General features: G+C 44.6%; 2 protein-coding genes across 5 annotated transcripts; both read left to right on the top strand.

Annotated features, from left to right (window-relative positions):
* The first annotated feature begins 4,095 nt into the window (after nt 1-4,095).
* On the top strand, nt 4,096-12,046 carry scel (sciellin). Of its 4 annotated transcripts, none has more exons than XM_030111819.1 (21): nt 4,096-4,188; nt 5,455-5,483; nt 6,349-6,418; nt 6,569-6,619; nt 6,739-6,801; nt 6,893-6,925; nt 7,009-7,074; nt 7,163-7,228; nt 8,035-8,106; nt 8,201-8,269; nt 8,358-8,396; nt 9,047-9,109; nt 9,740-9,790; nt 10,006-10,068; nt 10,164-10,205; nt 10,324-10,392; nt 10,600-10,662; nt 10,743-10,814; nt 11,273-11,381; nt 11,539-11,641; nt 11,733-12,046. In XM_030111819.1, the coding sequence occupies exons 2-21, from the start codon at nt 5,474-5,476 to the stop codon at nt 11,747-11,749; spliced, it is 1,191 nt and encodes a 396-aa protein (XP_029967679.1). In that variant the 5' UTR covers nt 4,096-4,188; nt 5,455-5,473; the 3' UTR covers nt 11,750-12,046. The 4 variants fall into 4 exon arrangements, with proteins under 4 accessions (XP_029967679.1, XP_029967678.1, XP_029967681.1 ...); XM_030111818.1 differs by having other exon boundaries at nt 7,006-7,074; XM_030111821.1 differs by lacking the exon at nt 6,739-6,801.
* A 992-nt stretch (nt 12,047-13,038) lies between these two features.
* Nucleotides 13,039-21,382, top strand: slain1a (SLAIN motif family, member 1a). Its single transcript, XM_030111837.1, has 9 exons — nt 13,039-13,530; nt 15,349-15,485; nt 17,599-17,721; nt 18,281-18,391; nt 18,831-18,980; nt 19,405-19,734; nt 20,417-20,605; nt 20,759-21,095; nt 21,172-21,382. Exons 1-9 carry the CDS (start codon nt 13,079-13,081, stop codon nt 21,245-21,247), a joined length of 1,905 nt encoding a protein of 634 aa, XP_029967697.1. The 5' UTR covers nt 13,039-13,078; the 3' UTR covers nt 21,248-21,382.
* Nucleotides 21,383-21,665: the final 283 nt, after the last annotated feature.

Below are 21,665 nucleotides of genomic sequence, written 5' to 3'. Positions count from 1 at the left end.
TGTGTCACATTCCAGAGTGGAATGGAAAAATGTTAACCCCAGGGAAGATGGGGCAGCGTTTAGCACTGTTGTCTCACAGTGAGATGGTCACGGGTTCAAATTCCAGTCAGGCCTTTTCTGGTGGAGTTTGCATGTTCTCATTGTGTGTGTGTCTCCGTTTCCTCCTCTTCCTCCAGTTCAGAAACATGTGTGTGAGGGTAACAAGTGATGCTAAATTGCCCTAATGTGAGTTTGTTTGTCCTGTGAAATGGCCTTGTGGTCTATAAAACCTGAACTGGCCTCCACCACAGGACAAACAGTCCCAGATTAGCCTCAAAAACAAGTCATTTTTGACTTTGGAAGGAAACCAACCAACATCCTTTTGTTGTCCATTCCACTTTATCCAGTTGCTGCTCCTGGAGCAATCCCAGCTGACTACTGGTGAAGGCTGTGACACCCTGTATAGTTTGCTATCTAAAGGCATTGTAGAGTCACTGATTAGCTTAGAACATCTGCTTCTTTTGTTTTCATTTGACTATGGGAGGAAATCTAAACATGCACAGGGAGAACATGCAAATTCCACACAGAGAAAGGCCCTCAAACCCAATCCAGGGTCAAACTGGGGACTTTCTCATTAGGACTGCTACCCCCTGGATCACTCAGTAACCACTTCTTATCTTCAAAGTGAGCATATACGTGCAGCGTTACACGTCCTGTTCAGAATACTTCACAGTTTGAGTTTTGTTTCCAGTAATGGGGGGTAAATTCGCAGAATGACTAAAATCCCCGAGAACTGCTGACAGTTTGGCCAGTCACATTAGTTTTCATTATGAGATATAATTGTTTTTGCCCTTTAGGGTTTGTAGAAATAGAAAGCTTTGGAAGTTAGATGCTTTCTTTAATAATGAATTAATCTATTAATTTTTTTCCCTAAAAAAAGAAACACAGTATCTGATATTGCATGTAATAAAGGGAAATCCCACACTATGAATCACCTATGAAAAGAGTATTTTTAATATGTGATATATACTGTATGTTGTTATTATAAAGTACTAAATCTCATGTTCCTTGTGTGTGGTTGGAATGACTGTGATTGTTCTGCTTCCATGGTGAAATGTGTTGCAATTGTTGATTTAAATGGCATGGATGCTCTGTGTCTGGATGTACTGGAGAGAGAGAGAGCAAGAGAGAGAGAGAGAGAGAGAGAGAGGCCCACTGCCTCTGGTGGTGTGTTATTGGCTGCGAGGCATCGTGATGGCCCAATGACAGCAGAGGGGTCGGTCTACAGTCTCTTCTCATAGCAACCCAGAAAGCATTCAGAGATCAGTGTGCTCAGCATCAGAGCGCCAGCATGGAGCGCCGATGATAACACTACAGTACTGTTTTACATGTGCAGAAATCTATTGTAACAGTGTCAGTGCCATTATAGAGGAACACACATGAACCTGGAGATGCAGCTGCATCCACAGGCAGCTCTCCTCGCCCCTGGTTGTCACAGCCCGGCCCTGCTTCAGCCGGTGAAGGCAGGAGCGGTTGGATATCTAGGCCAAGATGAAGCCACGGGGAAGGCAACCAACATGAGCCGAGCTGGCAGAGATACAGTCCAGTTAGCACACACACATCCAGGAGCTGGATCTGGTTAATAAATCTGAAGAAGTTGTGTAAGTCTGCCGTCCTGATATGATGAAGTCTCACCGTCATCACTTATCCTGACACAGCAAGGCGGGTTTCGATTTCACACCACTGGAGCCACTAATTACAGACAGAGTTGGGGCTGCTTGGATATTCAGTTTATTTGCAGCTGTTTGACTTGTTTTGCAGCAATTGTTTATTAGATGGCCCAGATTCACAGCATTTCTGTTAACTGTTGGCGATTTAACATATTTTCAAATCTTTAGGTTTAGAAGCAATATTTGAAGCGTTTACAAAAATGACCCGTGATGTGTTTGAGGACTGAGGAGGTGAATAAGTGGTCATCAGCACATGCAGTCCACCCTCCATCCATCTTCCACACCGCCAATAAGGAATCGTGGGGGGATGCTGCTGAAGCAGCTGACTATTGAGAAAACACAAACGCTCGCTTCAAAATGCACACATTTAACACACAGCTGAAAGTCATCAGTCGCTAAGAGGTCGCCAAACATTGTCAAAATCGTTATAATTAAGACATCAGGCGAAAGTAATTCCCTTTACTCTACAGGCCTTGATTTATTTCACATTTTGAGTACAACAGAACACCCTTTTCCCCATAAACTATAACAAATTGCAGAATTTCATTTTTAACACTAAAACATTTCAAGCCTTTTGTTGTTATTGATGTCATCCATTATCATTTTAGCATTTTATTCAAAGAGAAAACAGTCTATGAATAAATTACAGTTCTTTTTAAATCACAATCCAAATGGCAATAAAAGCATCTCGGTCAATAAATTTAGAAATTGAAAGAAACAAATGTTTTATTGACATTTAAATTGGAGATAAGTCTGTATGTTAATGTTTTGCTGTTGATACAAAGCCCTTGTGTAAACTTTATTTACAGTGGAACAGAAAACTGCTATTTTCCAGTGATATTTCAAATGTTTATTTGAAATGTGAAACATTTTAAACTCAGCTTTAGTTCTACTCATAGTTTTGACGTGTGATATCACTCTGTAAGTATGTGTTTTAAAAGTAGATCAGGCTTTATTCACTTGCTGAGTAAGACTGGAAGTATTGGGCTTGAAGTGGTTGGGGCACTTGTGTGTGGAGCAAATAGCGTTATCTCCATCACTACAGCTTTAGCGCCACCCAGTGTTCATCGGGTGCTTCTACTGGTTACTAATCTGTGCAAAAATGACTTTGATGACATCGAAACTGTTCAGTGGAAGGCCCAAACCAACCCATTTGAGTGTTTTCATGTTTAAAGTCATGTTTGTGGTTAAGCAGGTCCTGTTTTCACAGAAACGCTGCCATGCTTGGTTACTGGGAATTGTGGAGCTGAGGTCTCTTCGTCCCAGTGATGCTCTCTGCCACCGTGTCCAGGTCACCGCAGGGGAGGCTGCATTCCTCTCGTGCTGCCGTCGTGACTGGGTTAGGGTGAGTCTCTCCCTTCATGCTGTCACACCCCTGGGTGCTATGCACCTTTCATTCCTTCCATCGCCCAGGAGTTGGCACACCCTTTAATGAAGCTCACGGTGTCAGACTACTCTCGAAGTTTTATGGACTTAGACTTCCAGATATGAATTCATGGTGTTCATGAGGACGTCTGACATGTTTGTTTTCTGACACAGTGAGCGCCTAATCCATACGACACTGGGAGCGAAACATCACCTTTCAGTGTTTTTATCAGCCGGCACGTGTAAGACGCAAAGTCCACTTCCAGTCCACATCTGTGGAGTGTTGAGAAACAGTTGTGTTTGCAGAGGAATCCTTCAGAGGCAATCAGCATTTAGTGTTAAAAAGGATTATTTGGATTATTTAAAGTGAAGTCGTACAGCCAGAGTACTATACCAGGAGTAAACTGAGGTCAGTGGAGGAGGTTCTACTTTTTCACCTGCATATTATTAATAAGAACACACAGGAGAAAAACACATCATTGCAAAAGAGAACTAACTTTCAAAAATATCCTTTTAAGTACATTTTATATCTCTGAATTTATTCCAGCTTTACTGAGTGATCTTGTTTTCGTCAAAGTTATGAATCTCTGCTGATTCACTCCCACCTGTTCGGTCGCACTTGAAGTGGCTTTCAGATTTATAAATATAGCAGATTGTTAGAGTTAAGAAACTAATTAGCAGATTCTCTTTTCAGTAGCTTTTCTAGAAGATCTCCAGTGAGTCTTGCTTTCTGCTTCTCCAGACTCCTCAGTATAAACTGTCCCCAGTGGGTCAGTCACACAAATCTAAACTGTTTCTACATGATATAATTCCATTTGCACAAGGTCAGCTGTAGTAGTTTAAACCCTGGGAGGATCTCACGCCCTCATCGCCGGTCCGGTTCTTCAAGCTGAACATAGTAATACTCATGAATGGCGATGACGGAGACAGAATCATCCAGAGCGAGGGAGAAAACGTTCTGTGATTGTTGTGTGGAGCCACACCCGGGGGTGGCCTTGACCCTCCTTCCACGAGGTTAAAAGCAGAGCCAATGAGGAGGGTGTGATCGTACAGTGCAGGGTGGCAGACCTGACAGTTTCACTCTTCCCAGCAAATCTCAGAGCCTTCTGTGGAGGTACGTACACACCGCATTCTCATTTCTTCACTTTACTTTCCATCATCGTTCAGTCTTAGATTAGACAAATATGCAGAGAAACACATTGGATTGAAGTTCATGATAATGTGTTTGTGTCAGACTGACATGGTTTTTAAAAATACATACAATACTCCTTTATGTCTGAGCATTATGTCAGAATTTACCTGCAGCTACATTCTCACATTCTCACCCTCAAGAGCCAGAGCACGACCTATAGATGTATTAAATTACCAGTGACAAGGACATGTCACTCACACACACATACACATACACACACACCCTCTCAAGGCTTTCCTGTCTGCTCACATTATCCGTGACCCTTAACCACCATAAAAGAGAAAAGTCTTGTTGCAGGACAGATAGTTCTGACTTTTTATGACTCTTTATGTAAAAGAGTTTTCAGTCCAGGCTGAAGGGACAGAACAAAATCTGAAGATTAGAAGTTTCATAACTGCAAAAGTAGTAAATTCTACATATTTGACACAATATTTCCTCTTTTATTTTGTAATGATGTTATTACATGTGGTTTGACTGCCGTACTCATACAACCTTTCTCTCATTGATACATTTCTTTTTCTTATATAAAACTAAAGATCTGACATAATTTACCACAATATGATCACAGTGGTCCTAAAGAACTGTGAAGACTGATTCATTTTGTGTTTTTGACTCAGATGTCATACGTTTTGTAGAATAAAAGCTCTCACCAGACTTCTAAATAAGTAGCTTCTCAGACGACAGCATAAATCCGAGCGGTGCATTTCTGCTCCGAGTGTTTGAGCGTGTTTGTAGTGGCGGAGAGACAATTGTTATCATCAATAGCTAATGGCATGTTACCGGTACACCCGTGTGTTTTGCTGACAGAGGTGTGTTTGGAGAAGGTGTGTTATGGAGGGTGGGTGTGTCTGCATATGGGCACAGATCGAGACAAACCAGTTTGGCTCTTAATCATTCATCGTGGGTTTGAAGCAGAACCTGACGCAGACCTGGAGTTTGATGGTCTGTCAGCTCAAAGCCGCATGAATGGCGAAGAACTGAGAACACACACACACACACACACACACACGTCTGAGTGCTCAGTGTTTTCAGCTCAGGTTACACCTAGTCTGATTTGAGGTGTAACTCAAACAAAGCCTGTACAGTACGGATACGACAGGTCTCAGCCTCCAGTCGCCCAGTGGACACGTTACTGTTGTCCCTTTGTTTGACTTTGGACTGTCTTCTCTTGTTTTTGCTCCCTGACAGGTGAAGTTACAAAAGCAGCATGTATCCCTGTAAGTAAGAAATATTCTCAACACTTCAGCAATTAAATTCAGTGGTTATAAGTGGGAAATTAAAGTAATACATGTGTTGAAAGGTTTCCACTTTTCTCTATTTCTGCACCCTTGCGTTTTTGCAGTTTGCCAGTTAGCTTCAAAGTAAAACAAAAATATTGAACAGCTTTGATTTCTGACAAAAATTAAGTCTATGCTTCAACATGAATCTTCCCATGAACACGGAGTTTATACGCATCCATCACATTGCACACGGGCTTTTATTCAGACAAGGTTCAAATGGTCAAATATTGAAATATATTGAAATTTTTAAGAATAACAACAGATGGAATGAACACTGTTTGATAACATTAACCTCTGCATTTCCAGCAGAAGATGTGGATGAAATGAACTTAAATCCTGAACAAAAAATTTAATTTCTTAATGGCTGTTAAGTAATGTTATTAAAAGTAATATTTTGAGATACTGCCAAAGAGATAAATGCATTATATCACAGTAAATTTAACCATTTGTCCACTAAATTTCAATTAATTTTCGAGTGAACTTTGACCAAATTCCTTAAAGGGATTCAAGAAATATGAATCAACAAGAACAAGACAGATAAATAGTTATTTGTAGAGTTGTGCTGTTACAAGAAACAATAATAACTAACTTTTTTTTCTATTTTATACTATATATATTTTTTTAATATGTAAACAGATAAGTGATATTGTAATGGGAAACATTTCTGTCTAACTGCTGGAGAACTGCAGAGACAGCAGCCATGTTCACACTAAGCAAGGGTCTATCATAACTAATCACATCACAATCGATCATAACAGCTGAAACTCGGGTCCCTCATGTTCTGCCTGTCTTTCTTTTGCAGCAAAAACCTCCGGTCTTCTGAAAGACAACAGCTGGATCAAGAAGCAGGACGATGAGGATGAAGACATTGAGTGAGTGTGAAGGCTTTGTCACATACACACCTATGATCTGCAGGAATGGCAAAACTTCTGGGTGTGACCTTATCCTCAGAACTTTGTCCAATTTCCTCGTCTCTGCTCCTATGAGTCGCTGATCCTGGTATGCTTCTTGCCTCCTTACAGCCGAGACCCAAACTACGGCCGGTCTATTCTCAGAGGCACATCTGATGACAGGTAAGCTTTGAGATTCTCCTCAAATTAACGACCAAGTGATCAAAAATAGATATGATTTCCACAAAAATTTTAATATACAAACCAGGTAAGTCATCAATTGCAATCAATCTTTCCCTTAGTGATGATAATGAAGAAACAATCAGCAAAAGTGTGTCAACATCTGTAGAGGCGCTCCAACAGAGGTACACATCCATCTTTTGATTGATTGATGATTTCTAGAAACTCTGCCTGATCAGTGCGAGAGCCTTAAGTTGTGATCTTATGTTGATACAGGTTCGGTGGAAGTCCGACTGATTTGGGGAGCAGGTTAGTACCCTACTGTTGTGTCCAAAGTTTCCAGGGGTTTATAGAGATCCACTGCTTCACACACACTGCTCCTCTTCCAGCAGCACCACCACCACCACATACAGCAGGGACGGCAAATCCACCATGACCACCGAGACCACCGTCACCAGGTCAGACAGAAAATCACGTCTTCATACGGGATCAGTTCAACACATTCACCGCCTCAGTCTCATTCTTTTATTTCATTTTCTTTTTCAGATCGACTGTGAATAAAACCAGCAGCACCAAGACATTCACTGAGCGGGTGCTGTCTTCAAGCAAAGGGTGAAAATTATATTTTATTGAGTGATTAAAAGTGTTTTTTGGTTTTTTTGATGAAGCAGTGAACACCACTTGTAATATTTACACCTTTCTCTGCTTCTTCATTTCTCTCACAACCATATTCTACATCAGTACATTGCTGAATGGGAAAAGACTTTTCTCCTCCCAACACTTTGCTTCTGATTATAATTGATAGTTACACACAGGAAACAGACTGTACAATCAGTGTCAAGCATGACGCATAATAACAGGTCGAACCACCTCGCCATCCATGAATTAGTTTAAATGAGCCCCACTTCAGATGCTGTGTGCCTGTAGATACAGTAGACGATTTAAAAAATGAATTATGAATTGTCTTTAAAAAATAGAAACAACACACTGACCTTTTTCCAATAATCCAAAAAAGGTTGGTTTGTTTGTTCAATAAAAAATGAATTCATGAGCTTGAAGGAATAGTAAAACTACTTAAACACACTTAACGTGCAAGAATATTGAAATTACAACTTGTATTTGTAGTGGAGTTGGAATTTATTCAATCTTTATTCTATGGAAAGTCACAAGCTAGAGCTTTGAAACTGTCCAGACCGACAGAAAATCCATAACTACACAATGCTAACACACATTTGTGTAATGTAACAGTGTATTTGACAGTAATGCAATTTGATTTTTTTACCTGGATCACAAGTAAAATGAAGAATGAATGAACATGTTTTGGCACATCCTGCTTTTAAATACTGTGTTACTGAAGCATGCTTCATGTTATCACCTGATCCGTGACTGAATGAAAGCCTTCATGTGTTTTCACACAGTGCACAGTACTCGACATACTCGCCGCCAAAAACCACTGAAGTGACCAAGAAAGCCATCACCAGCACTTCAGAGTGAGCTGCCGTCACACGGTTACATCTCAGAGAGCTGACGGTTATGGCGTTCTTATATCACAACTCAACCTGCCTTCATTGTGATCCTCAACAGTGCGGAGGACCACCTCTACGACTCACTGGTCCCATCGGCCACCAAGAGTACCTACTCCCCCACTGACAGGTGGGTAACATTCAGATCAAACCATCAGGGATCATGTCACCAGCACGTGATCACCACTTATACTACTTGTATTTTCTCCATTTTGCAGCAAAACAACTGTGACCGTGAAATCCAGTGGAGACTTAGAGTGAGTGTTTATTTCCTGCAGCTCTGTAACTCAACTCAAATTCCCATCATCATAAGAAATGGATCATCTGTATCATCAATAAAAACCGTAACATCAGCAGTAAGCTTTCCTTTACCCATTAACGTCGGCGATATGAGCTCTTACATAATGCATGTTCAGCCTCCTCTCAGAAAGGGGCGGAGCAGTCTAAGGTCCAGATGGTCTGTAGGTGTGTGACAGGGTGTGTGAGTGTGGTCTTGCAACGCTTGTTCAGTGCGTTTCAGCACCAATCTGCAAACAGAAAATTGCACATTAGTTATATTGTAAGAGGCCTGCCGATACTGGTTTCAGTTTTTCCTCTGGGGGTGGCAGTGCAACTATTTAAAGAAGAGAAAGAACTGTATTCATCAGCAATCAAAGGCATTCTTGTCTGGGTACGGTATTCGTTGCAAAAGCCGTCCATCATGAATAATTAGCAGAGTTCATGATGGATGACGCAGTTCGCCGTACGTCTTCTCACAACACAAAGAGCGTTTGGTGACATCTTGACATTTTCACTCTTCATTCATTATTACACATATTTTAAATACTTTGTCGTTGTGAATGCAAACGTTATCAGTCAGATGTTATCAATCACTGCAGGTCTGACCATGTTATTGATTTCTGTGCAGGGCGGAGGACAACCTCTATGACAGACTAATTCCTCAGGCCATCAAAGATGAAGCTGCTTCTGGGTATGTCAAAACACAGTATCATTATTATTATTTATTATTATTATTATTATTATTACTATGATGATGATGATGATGATGATTATTATTATTATCAAATCAAATTAAATCAGATTTTATTTATGTAGCACTTTTCATATTTATAAAAACAACGCAAAGTGCTGAACAGTAAAAGCAATCATACTATATCCCCTCTCTGCCTGAATGTATTTCCAGCTATTTGAGAGAAAATAAATCTGCTATGTTGCTTTGAAGCACATGCTAAATCAAGTGGGATTGTTAATTTTAGCAGAGCACATAAACTCAGATGAGTTAACGAGTTAACACAGGGATGTAAATGACTTTAAATGCAGCAATAATCGACTACTAGATGGAGGCAAAGCGCCTCCGTCAGGTTCCAGTAGATATGTGTAGAAGACGCATTCATGAGATCTTTGAGGTAAATCTTTCTGTATTAGGAACCAAAGAGGTTTGAGGTGGATTTTCAACAGGAAGGATTGATGGGCTTCATGTTTGACGGCTGGGTTTGATGATATTATGCTTTTAGGACCTCTCTTGGAAATCTTAAGGGTCTATTCATTTATTCTATTCTTTATAATCACTGTGTAATAGTTAATATATTTGCTTTTGCAGCAGGACATCCTCCACCTCTGAGACTGTGACAGTGAGAAGCAGCTCTATTAGGTGAGCTACTATATACTAAACAACCAGATCAAATCTCATCAGCCGTCATTTAATGGCTCCTCTACATGCAAACTGAATTCAGTGTTGTTCAAGGAGGTGTTGCTTCATTCAGTACTGTGTTAGTCGTGATTTTCTAAACTACAGTAATGGGCTTTCATCTTTAAAATACATGAATAAATATATTCATAATATCACGATCACTGTTGTCTTTACAGGGACGATGATGATCTGTACAACAGTCTCCGGACGAAATCCTCTGACTTCTCCTCTCTGAACAGGTCAGGAAAGTCTCACTATCATTTAAATGTCCTCTTACTCCCAGCATCTCAAACATCACAATGCGTTGTGACTTTTTCTTTTGACTCTTTGTTAGAGGAGAAAGCCCCACTGTGACTTCATCCACCTCCATCCGCAGGTAAACAGCTCCACCTGAAGTCCCTCAGAAAGCTTCAGGTGGTTTCCAGCAGAACTGTTTGACTCCTCCTGCTTTAAAGTGTTGCTGCAAGGCTTTTAATTTCTCATCCTCTACACAGCTACAGCTCGTACACCGAGGACTCTCCTATCACCAGCACAACCTCCTACACCATCAGCACCAAGCCTGGGTAACCGTTTCTCTATCAGTACTCATCCTACAACTTCCTCAGATGTGGCTGTGGTCTTACTCTCCTGTGTGTTGTGTGTTTGGACACTCAGGGATGAGTACAGCAGTGACAAAAACTACTCTTATTCCAGAAACAGCTCCAGGTCTGAATTGTACAATAAATAAGAAATATTGTAAATGTATTGTGTTTTTTTTTTGTTTTTTACAGTTATGATTACTCCAGCACCACGAGCCCCACTTCCTACACTTCAACAACATACAGGAGCAGCAGGTATCGCATCTTCTCATCTTCTGATTTCAACAGCAGAATGAGACTTGACGCGGCTGATCACGTTCTCCCTGCTGCACCAGGTCAGATGATAGTCTGTCGGACCCGATCTACTCAAAATCCTCCACCAGGAGTGTGTACTCATCTTCTGATAGGTAGGAGTTCTCAGTCGCGGCCGTCTCATTGCTGGAAACATCTGTGCTGCCAAAAAAACATGCAGAAACTGGACGTGCACAGTGGACTGCTTTGAGTAACACGCCAGAAACAGCTGTACAAGCAGAGGAGGAAAACACAGAATGACAGGAGGGTCTGGATCCCCTCCTCCCTAGAAAAACAGATAACAGATCGCCCCATGATTCTCCTGAAAACACTGGAGCGTCTTCAAATGATGCAGCAACATTTCACAGCATTTCACCACAAGAGAAATATGTGAACCTGCTCTGACTGATTAAGGAAAAGTCTAAAGATCATGACTGCATCTTCAACAGTTTGATTGGAATATTTGAGTCGTTTCCATCTGGATGGTGAATCAGAAATTAGATTTAGATTGCTCTAATTTAGGTTGGATTGAATTCACTCTTCACATTGTAATAACACATGTGGTTTGACCCAGGACGCTGCTGGAGAAGGACCTGTGCACCACCTGCCGCAAGCCGTTTACCGGCGACGCCAAGATGGTGCTGGAGGACATCAACGTCAACTGCCACGCCTCCTGCTTCAAGGTGAGCATATCAGGACGTGTGGGTGGCGAGAGAAGGGTAAATATTGAAGTAAACACCTTGGGTTCTGTGTCTGAAATATTTCTCAAACATTTTGGAACACGATATGTTAATGCCACACGTCCGTGTCCTCATGTGAGCGTCTTGCTTGTTCTGGCAGTGTGACGTGTGCAGCAGCACTCTGGGTCACCTGAAGGCCGGGGACAGCATGTGGGTCTACAGAGGCATGGTGCACTGCGAGAACTGCTTTGAGGTCACCAGAGGTAAAACATGGAGTCTTAACATTTTGCATGATCAAGATAAAAATATCCAAAGAATAGTTTTTGACCATTTTCAATTCTCCTCCACAAACAGCAAAATGGCGTCGCTGAGCCTCCACAGTGAAGAAGCAGACTGCTGCTGATCCGTGTGCTTTGGGTTCTCGTGTTGTCGCAGTATAACAAGCAGGAAGATTTTTATCTGGGAGGTTTGACAAGTGACTTTTTTCCAATAACAAGCATGGACTGTGTAGCGCACAGAATACTTCATACTATATACACTGTACTGTTTCTATGTTTACCCCACAAGCTACCTTTACTGAAGTTTGCAGCTGTTTTTGGGGACTCTTGTGTGTAATGTGATAGTTAATACTGCAGTGAGGGCCGGGGGCTTTTTTTTTTGTGCAATACTGAAGTCAATAAAGCATCTTAATCTGCAAAACAAATGAGTGTCATGAAAATAAATGACAATTCTGTGTACACTTGACATAAACATGGACACCCATGCATTTCTAGCATCTTTTAATTGCAGTTGATCTACCAAATTTAAAGGGAAAGGGTAAAAATAAAAAAAAATGGAGGACAGTATTTGAACAGGTGCATTTTGTTTCTCTCACTCAGTGGCACATCTTCAATGTTTTATGTGTGTTCTTGGTAAATATTTTATTTCAACAGCAAAATTTGTTTTGTATAAAGATTTAATCCATCTATTTATCCTTTAAGCCACTTCATCCATCTCAGGTAGATGTGGCGCTGGATCCGATCCCAGCGGACAAACAGGGAAGTCATGGTACACTCAGGAGAAGTCTCCAGCCAGCAAACACACACACACACACACACACTCACGTGAATTTACAATTAAAGGCCATTTTTAGAGCAATCTATGATTCTCAAATGTATGTTTTTGGACTGTGAGAGGAAACTAGAGCAAAACTCACAGGGAAGCAAAACTCATGGTGAAAGAGGCCTAAATTTAGACTCGAATTATCTGAGATGACACAGAGAAAGAGTTTCATGTGAAGATAAATGAACAATTGGTGACAATTTTGCATACATAGGCTAAGGTTTGATTGTTAAAATATGTCAATAGTTTAAACTGTTCGTAAGCTGCTTCTATTGTGATTGTTTTTGAAAAAATCCCAGGCTTATTATGCATGCATGCTTGCGCGCGCAGGAAGTCCTCGGCAGTGGTGTGATGGGAGTTAAACTCCGTCTGCTGACCAATGAGAGAGAGGCTGTGCAGTCATCCAGCAGCAGCATCAGCGTGTGTGTGTGTGGGAGTGTGTGAGTGTGTGTGTGTGTGTGTGTGTGAGGCAGCAGCAGCATTAGACGGGAGAATCTGGACCCCCTCTCTGAACTGAACAGGACCCTCTTGCGAGGCGGCTCGTGCGCTCTGCATCCCTCTCTCTCACGCGCCCCCATCCTCAATGAGCGGGTTCCCAGATGGAAGCAGAGGTGTTGAGCCCCCCGGTGAGGATGGCGGACGTCAACGGCAACAATAAGATCAGCAGCGCCGAGCTGGAGGTGCTGAAGCTGCAGGAGCTCGTCCGGAAGCTGGAGAGGCAGAACGAACAATTGCGGACCCGAGCGAACGCGGTAAACAACCTCTCCGCGGGGCCTGCGCTCCATCTCCAGACCCCGCTGCTGCTGCGCGCCGCCGCCAGACACGACGCTCTCAGCCCCGCTCAGCCGCATCCCCCTCCGGGGCCGCCGGAGGAGCCGATCGCCTATTTCCAGCCGAGCTCCGCGTCCCCCGACGCGGACGCGGAGGAGGACGGCGGCGCCGCTGGAGGAGGAGGAGGAGGAGGAGGAGGAGGAGGGGGAGCGACCGTCCTGGACGAGGTGGATGTTCTGGACCTGAGCGCCGTGCTGCCCATCGGAGAGCCCGAGAGCTGGTAACCCGCCCCCGAACCCCTGATCCGCTGCTCATGTGTCTTCGTGTTTATTTAGGGTTGAGGGTTCATGGCTTTACAGCATCCCTGGTCCCTGGTCCCTGGTCTCCACAGGCCACAGCTCCGCCACTTTAATACAGCCCTCATGCTTCCCTTATTGATTATATCATTGACTGCAAAACTGAGTTCTTATTTTTCTCTTCTTTATAAAACCAGCTTTAAAAACAGACAAGCTTTGGACTTCCCAGCATGCACCATGCATGCAGCACAGGTACCCACTCAGGATGAAATTAGAAACAATAACCCCCCTCCTCCACCACCACCCTGCCATCCAGCCTGTGATCACACAGCCTGGCTTTGTGTGCAGTGTACTGCCCCAGGCTCAACTCCTCTGAAGCTGCTGACTTGAGGAGGCTCACACATCTGACACGCTGACTGCTGAACCGTTCCCACATCCGTGCATCCTGATGTGATGAGCTGGAAAATAAAATGTAGCACACCGCGGGATCCAGCGTGTGTGTGTGTTCATACTCCATTTAACATTATACCGCCTGACCCCGGAGTCGGTGTAACTCTGTGGCCTAGTTTCTGAAGCAGAAGTACAAGTCACTTCAGTTCCCTGTGATTATTTTAATTGTAGGCACATTTTTCCTGTGAAAAATCCAGCTATTATAAGAAAAGAAAAATCTGAGTCAGGCTCCTTGAATTTTTCCATTTTGGGCTGCCAATAAAATGGAAATCACTTAACATTTTCTTTATAAAATGTTCGGAAATAAATAAATCTGACCATCATCGTATACCATGGTCGCACCAGATAAAGCCGACATAATCCAACTGAAGAACCATGCTTATAGCATATGAAAGAAGCAAACCCCTAACATCAAACTGACATATTTGTCTGTAACACACACTTACATTCACACCTACAGGCGATTATAGTCATCTTAACTTGAGGATTAATCTAAAACACATGTGGTCTGTGGTGTTGAGGGAAACTGTGGGAGGAAACCGGAGAAACCAGAGAAAGCCTTCACACAGGCACATCATGTAAATTCCACTGTGAAGTGAGAGCACCAGGCTATAACCACCGTGTGGCAGATACCTTTAATTAAAGCACATTTATAACACAACAGGCGCCCGGTTTGTAGCAGTGATGACTGACATTCATTTAGTTGTGTCACTTTGATTATTCTGGAGCATTCTCTTCAGCGCTCTGCTTGACTTCATTCTTTCTGTTCAGAATAATCTATCTAGATGCCTCCGTTTAGGAGATTTGTTGTTTCAACTTGCACTGTCGACTTGATTTTCATGGCAGATGCTCTTGAACCAGAACAGCTCACGTGTAACCTGGCAAAAGAAGCAAATCTTTACAGTTTGAAAGTTAGCCTATTCGCTTAAAACCGAATCAAAATGGCAAACAAGTTATTGAAAAAGTGATGTTCTGATTGATTAAGGATTGAAGTAGTGAAGTGATGAGCTGTTTCAGATTCAGTTTCACTGAACGTCACTGCCGGTGATGAAGCCTCGCCGCCCGATGCTTTTCTTTTCTGTGTGGCTCAAATGAAATGGCAGGAATTGGTTTTTGGATTTCATAAAGCTCGCTCAGCCGTGGGTTATCAGTTGGCCTCACCTCAGATGAATTATGTGATTGCAATAAAACTCACCTCTTGAGAGGCGCAGCTGTTGAGGGTGGAGGTCGTTTTCTAAATAGATATGGCCGCCTTCGAGCTTATTGGACGTCACTCCCCTTGGTGAAATAACAACAGTGGCTCGTCTATAAAGGCGTCAGGGCCTAACGGTGAGTGATGCTGTGTGTTTCAGGTTATATGCGAATCCCAAAGCCAAGCTGCGGTGCGAGAGCGCCCTCAGCCCTCTGCAGTGGTGCAGGCAGGTCCTGGACCACCCGGGGCCAGAGGTGGAGCTGGCCAGGATGACCCTCTGCCACAGACTGGACCAAGGTACGGCGTATCCGACGGCCGGATTAGCAGATTTTCATCTGCTGCCACATCTGGCTCTGTGCTGATGCTGACATGTGATCGTGAGCCTCAGCGCAGTTCACACAAAGTGTCTGCACGTGCAACGGGATTTCAGTCCAACCGTGGGAGCTTTTCACCACGGGCAGCTTTGGTTCTTCAGCTTAATGCACTCGATATTTGTGGTTGTTTCACTCAGGGTGTTTGTATGGCGGCTGCATTGAATGAACCCAGATTCACATGTGGTTTCTGTTCAGGTACATTTATTCCCTGGTGGTCTGAAGATGAAAGAAAAGCAGTATTCATTTGAATGTTCACTGGATTGTTGTACGAAGAATGAAAATGTTTTTATCACTTTGGCATTTTTACCCCCACCTCTATGTGAATGGGTCTTAAAAGGATTTTAACGTTTTAAAGTTAAATTTGTATTTAGAAAGGGTTGGAGAACTAGTTTGACATCTTATGAGTAGTAATAATTAGTTTTCAGTTAAAAACATAGATAAAAAGATTGCATACAGCCCACTAAAAGCTCTAAGAATCACTGCTGATTGTGTGTTAATCTGAATGTCTAAAATGTACTTTATATTAAGCTGAAATAATGACTTTCTGATCGCAGTGTTGTCTTAAGCAGACTAATGTGTGTGTATGTGTGCCATAAATCCTCTTATCTAACTCGTGGGAGCAAAATGACTCGGCATGTTTTCCACATGTCTGAGTGGGTTTAATATAAAGTCCAGCATTCGGTGTTTTGTATTCACATCACAGACGGAATAAGCTGCAGTATCTGCATGAAACATCAAAAACAGGACGAGTTACCAGCCTGCTCGCTTCACTTTAACGTCTTCCACGCAGAAGACTGTCAGTGACATGACAGGTTCATCTGTATATCCAACGAATCTGTGGTTTCTGTCTGAAATGAGTCAGCGACTCTGCAGTCAGCCTCCTGTGAAACCTGTGAAATCCTCGGCGTTACTTCCTCTGCAGCTCGTCACATTTACAGCTCCTGTTTATCGGTAAATCTTCAAGCTTTAGAGAGTGGTTTGCCTGTCAGGGTATGCATTCTCACTAGCTGGGACGGGACCGCATGGTATTTCACTGCTGGACCCAGTTTCAGATCTTCTCCAGTCTTGTGCGTGCGTGGGGATACGGTTACCGTGGAAACCATGCTTACATTAACTAGGCTTCGGAGGCAGACAAGCCCTCACTGCTCCGAAAAGCACGTAGAAGAGACTCTTGTGCTGCGTGAGCGTGAGTCAAATGGCTGCATGAGTGTGTGCTTTCATGGAGAATTCACCGTCCTCCAGCGTCATGTCGTCCACGCGGATGTTTACCGGTGTGTGTGTGTGTGCATTTCAAGGTCCCCGTCTCTCTCTGAAGCTGTATTGAGCGAAGCCTGGCTCGCCTCCCCGGGGTCATGAATACCTCCTTGTGCCTCAGGTCCTGGAGTTGTTGCTCTAACTGGCTCTGAATGCTAGTCGTATCCATTAGTGCTTGAGCCTAATTGTGTCGGGAATGCCAAATGCTCCACTTTGTCAGGTGAGCGCCTCTCTGACTACCAATCAGCGGTTACACACCGGACACACATTAGGAAACCATGCAAAGTGTGCTCATTACTGAACTGCCTGTTTGGTAGAATTAAACTCATTAATACGAGTGTCCTTCTCTAATAAGGGTTTAAAAGCCTGCGAGGTGCAGGGAGTTGTTCAAATTGTCATTTATTAATAAACAATGAAGCCGTTGGTTACAGCTGGAAAGTCCTAATGTGAAATGCTATGATTAAAAATAACCTCCAAACCCCAAAGTAGACCACAGCAGACCCAGTTCCGTTTTTGGGAATGAGTTGTAGCCTACATGTTCAATCCCTGCTTATCCTGAGATCCCTCCAAACACAGAGAAAAATCTGTGCTTCGGCCCAATAAGCCGCTGCGTTGAGCTAAACCCCGTCTTACTGTATCAGCTGTGACCCATCAATACTGATCTGTAAGAAGCGGATTAACATTTGGCCACGATGTGTGAAAATGTACAATCGCTGCCCTGCATGAGTGTTAAACGGAAAAGCAGCCCCGCTAACGTGTGCTTCAACCGTTCTTCTCTTCAGCCAAGCGGTGGCGAGGCGGCGTCTCGTCCGTCCGTCCCTACAGCTGCATCGAGGGCCTGTCGTCCACCCTCAGCTGCCCCATCCTGCCTTACGCCAAACCTGCTGCACTACCCGAGCCCCCAGGTAACGGCGGCGCGCGCACGTCATCCCCCACAGCGCTACGTCTAAGCTAACATCTCAAGCTAACATCTGATAAGCCGCATACGTCGTCAACCGTACGCTAATCTCTGTTGTGGCTGGTAATCCCATCAGATCTGGCTTTACTGTGACAAACTGACACGAGCTGCACGTTTTTAAGACATTGACATTGATGCTGGTGCCAAATTACAGCCACATGACGGTAACAGTTAGCCACTTCGGCGATGTACGTTTCACATTTTGCAGTCTGTTAAACCAAAAACATCTTTTCCTGGCAAAGTATTCTCCGAGCTCGCTCTGCCAGATAACCCAGATCCTGAAACACCCTGCTAGTTGACATTCACAGTCAGATTACGGCACTTTGTCGGGAAGAGATTAAAGAGTTGTACCATCTGACAGATGGTGATAAGCAATCTTTAACTCCACCAGGGAAAAGCTTCTTCTGTCTGTTCATCCATATTTCACATCAACACAAACAGCAGTAGTTAGGTAGGAAGTGGAGGTCGGTCCTCACTGTGCTTTGCTCTGTGTGTCTCCTTCAAAGCCGTCTTGCCGTCATCCAGCCAGTCCTTCCTCCAGTCGACCCCCGCCCTCAGAGCCAGCTGCAGCCTCACCGACAGAGCGCCCACCTTCCTGTCCAACTCCACCCTCCACAGTAAGACGCCTCTCTGACCTGAGGGCGGTTTTTATTAAGTCTGCACCTTTTTTTTAAAAGACTTCAATGTGCTCAAGCTCAGTGACCATGATCGTCTTCTGGCTGCTCCCTTTTGGTGTCGCCACAGCAAATCCTGATCTGCTGCTAGATTTGGCACGAGTTTTACTTCCTCTAGAAGGAAACCTCACAGAGATTTGGGAGCAGAGGGATTCAATCCCTCCCATCACATGTCTTCTGTTTTAGGCCAGTGGTTCTGACAGTGTTCCAATCCCAAGGTTTGAGGTTAAACCCCCAATCTCATCCCGTCAGTGTATCAAAGTGTCAGTGAATCCCCGGTTTTCCCTGTGGTGTGTGAAGATGTCATGTAACTCTCAGGCTGAACCCTCTCACCCCTCGCTCGCTTCCCCACTTCGCTTCAAAGCGTGTGTTTCTCCTTCAGACGTGGCCCGGCGCCATGCGGCCATCACCCCCCAGTCTTCCGTGGACAGCGAGGCGGGCGTGTCGGAGCTGGAGGACGACTCCATCTCCATGAGCTACAAGCTGCAGGACATGACGGACGTGGAGGTCATGGCACGACTTCAGGAGGAGAGTGAGTCACTACTCCAAATCGTGATATCGGAATACTGTTTGTTGAATTCATAGTTAGTCATTTATTGACACATTAAAACCATGTCTTAATGCTGATACTGTGGTTATAATCATGCATTAGTTTATATATTCATGGTAGAAAATGAGATGCATCTCCCTCTGGAGAGACTGAAATGAATTACTGAGTTGAAATTGATATAAATGGCTAAAAATAAAGTCAGTGTTTGACCTCTGTAGAGCCGGACTCGAGCAGACGAGCATATCGCGTGGTTTGTTAAATTATGCAGAACATTTCAGAAAAATGTCCGAGTATCGGTGGAGTCTGGTGAATAATGGATGAGCGGCTCCTTCAGAGGGAGATTCATGGTGTGGAGCTGCAGGAGGTTCAGGTCTTGTGGGTTTCTGATCCCCCCCCACCGCCGCAGGTCTACGACAGGACTACGCCTCTACCTCAGCCACAGCCAGCCGCCGCAGCTCCAGCTTCTCCCTGCACTCCCTCCGCCGCAGCGAGATGGACCTGGAGGAGGAGGACGAGGAGGACGAGGGCTACGACCAGCTGCCGCCCCCCCAGCCCCGGCTCTTCCGGACGGGCTCCATGCAGCGGGCCGGCCTGCCGCACTCACACACCTTCTCCAGTATCAGAGACTGTCGGCGCAGCTCCAACACTCCTCAGTTTTCTCTCAGTGGACTCTCGCAGTACTGTGGGCCCTCCAGCCTCATCTCAGACACACACACGGCGTACAGGAACAGCACAGGTGAGTGGGCAATGGATTCACCGCCCTTTTGCATCTGTACATTACATCAAGCGTACAACACAGTAGTCCCAACAGCCAGAATAGTTCCAGTGGCTCTGAGTTTAGAAATCCCACCACTTCCAGAGCTCCGCCCACTTCTGGACATACACACACTCATCTTTACATTTAGATTTTCCTGCACTTTTCTCCCACAAAATGTTTGACCCAAAGCTTAAATTTAATATTTACCAGGCCAAAAAAAAAAAAAAAAAATCACATGAAGAGAGAACTTATTCAGAGTGCCTCATATTTTTGCTTTGTAGCATTTCAAATTTCAACATAATTGAAGATTTTTCTCAAAGTTTTTCTCATTTTAGCTCAATAAGGGCTCATTAAAAGGAGATGTTTGGATTTTTAAATGTAATAGTAATCTTACATTACATTAAAATTGTCTGTGTTGGTGGGCATGGCCGTGCCCTGTTTCCCAGCACAGCATTGATTAAATAAAACAGTAGGTGTTACTTTGCTTTGAATAGTCATTGTAAAAATATAGAGACACATTTCAGGCAAAGATCAATGACTTGACTGAATCTTACAGTTCTCAAAAGGACAAATATTACCTTAACTGTTGTAAGTGAAAGACTTGTAACGCTCGAGCCTGACGCCTGAACTGCTGACCTGGTTTGTTCATATTGTTGCGTAGACAAGCTCCGGAGAAGCATGCCCAACCTGATCCGAGCTCCCAGCATGCCTAGCGTTCCCAGTATGCCTTGCCTGGCTTCCCCTGTCAACCCGCCCTCCCACGGCCCCTCCTCCCTGCCGGCGATGCCCTCCCTGCGGAGCAGCCAGAGCTTTGACTCGTCCAATGGGCTTGCACGGCTCCAGTCCTCCAGTAAGAATCTTGCGTTTATGAATAAGTCAGTTCGGCGGAGCGCCGTTATTCATTCATGAATTAACGACTGAATGTGCGTCGTCGTTTGTCTGAAGGCGCAGCTGCTTCAAACGCAGTGATTGCATGATGATCAACCTCAATATTTCCCCGCAGTTCCTTCCCCGGGTCAACTCAGCCAGCGGGTCCAGAGCGTGGGGAACTTCCCGACGACGACCCGACACCCCCTGAAGGCCACGGCGTACGTGAGCCCCACGGTGCAGCAGAGCCCCGCCTCCAGCCCGCTGTCCACCTCCGCCAGCCTGCACTCCATCCCCAGCAGCGCCGCCCTGTCTCAGCCCCTGAAGCCCAGCGGCAGCCTGCTGCCGCAGGCCCTGAAGGCCGGCGCCACCGGCCCGTCCGCCATCCCCCGCAGCTCCCTGCCCCGCCCCGCCTCCTTCGTGGGAACGAGCGCGGTTCCACGGGCGAGTAAAATCACCCAGCCCACACGCAGGTACGTCCGAGTTCTCCCTTCACCCGACGGAGATCCAGACATGAGCAAAATGGGATTTTCTTGTTTTTCCCTGCAGTTTGTTGACTCCTCCAAAAAGCCTGGCTGCCATGAGCGCCCTGCGCGACAGCAGCTGGAAAGACGGCTGCTTCTGACCCAAATAAAGGGACGTTTTCCAAGTGCACAGGGTAAACCCGTCACGGCGCCCAGCCTCTTCCACTTGTTGCTGTGTGTGCTGACAGTCCCTGGTCTCGGGCAGTGATCCAAGCAGAAGCGACTGTTAGAATGAACGAAGAGCACGACTGTTCACCGGAGGAACGGAGGAGAAGACTGGTGACGCTTCACAGGTCCAGCAGGCTGGATCCTCACCTCACCGCTCCTCCCTGCACAGATCCACACACCATGAACCGGCCAGGCAATACTCCGATCATCAGTGGTTAAATGTGAAACGGATCTTCTTTCAATGTGGTTTTCGGTTTGTCATTGTGTATAGTTAATACAGATGGAAAGAAAAATGAACAGCCCACGCTTTTGTACATGCTTTTAATGATTTCTTATAACTGATTTTGAAAC

The sequence above is a fragment of the Salarias fasciatus genome, chromosome 16, assembly GCF_902148845.1.
Source record: "Salarias fasciatus chromosome 16, fSalaFa1.1, whole genome shotgun sequence".
In the NCBI taxonomy this organism is placed as follows: domain Eukaryota; kingdom Metazoa; phylum Chordata; class Actinopteri; order Blenniiformes; family Blenniidae; genus Salarias; species Salarias fasciatus.
The sequence above is the reverse complement of the archived record's forward strand: the minus strand, read 5'-3'. Positions and strand labels throughout refer to the sequence as shown.

Excerpts from the sequence above, each read along its gene's own strand:
- slain1a (XM_030111837.1), top strand. The coding sequence starts at position 13,079 with ATGGAAGCAGAGGTGTTGAGCCCCCCGGTGAGGATGGCGGACGTCAAC. Across the intron at positions 15,486-17,598 it reads CTGCCACAGACTGGACCAAG|CCAAGCGGTGGCGAGGCGGC; the intron begins GTACGGCGTATC and ends TCTTCTCTTCAG. Across the intron at positions 19,735-20,416 it reads GGCGTACAGGAACAGCACAG|ACAAGCTCCGGAGAAGCATG; the intron begins GTGAGTGGGCAA and ends ATTGTTGCGTAG.
- scel (XM_030111818.1), top strand. Across the intron at positions 8,270-8,357 it reads ACCTACTCCCCCACTGACAG|CAAAACAACTGTGACCGTGA; the intron begins GTGGGTAACATT and ends TCCATTTTGCAG. Across the intron at positions 10,069-10,163 it reads GACTTCTCCTCTCTGAACAG|AGGAGAAAGCCCCACTGTGA; the intron begins GTCAGGAAAGTC and ends ACTCTTTGTTAG.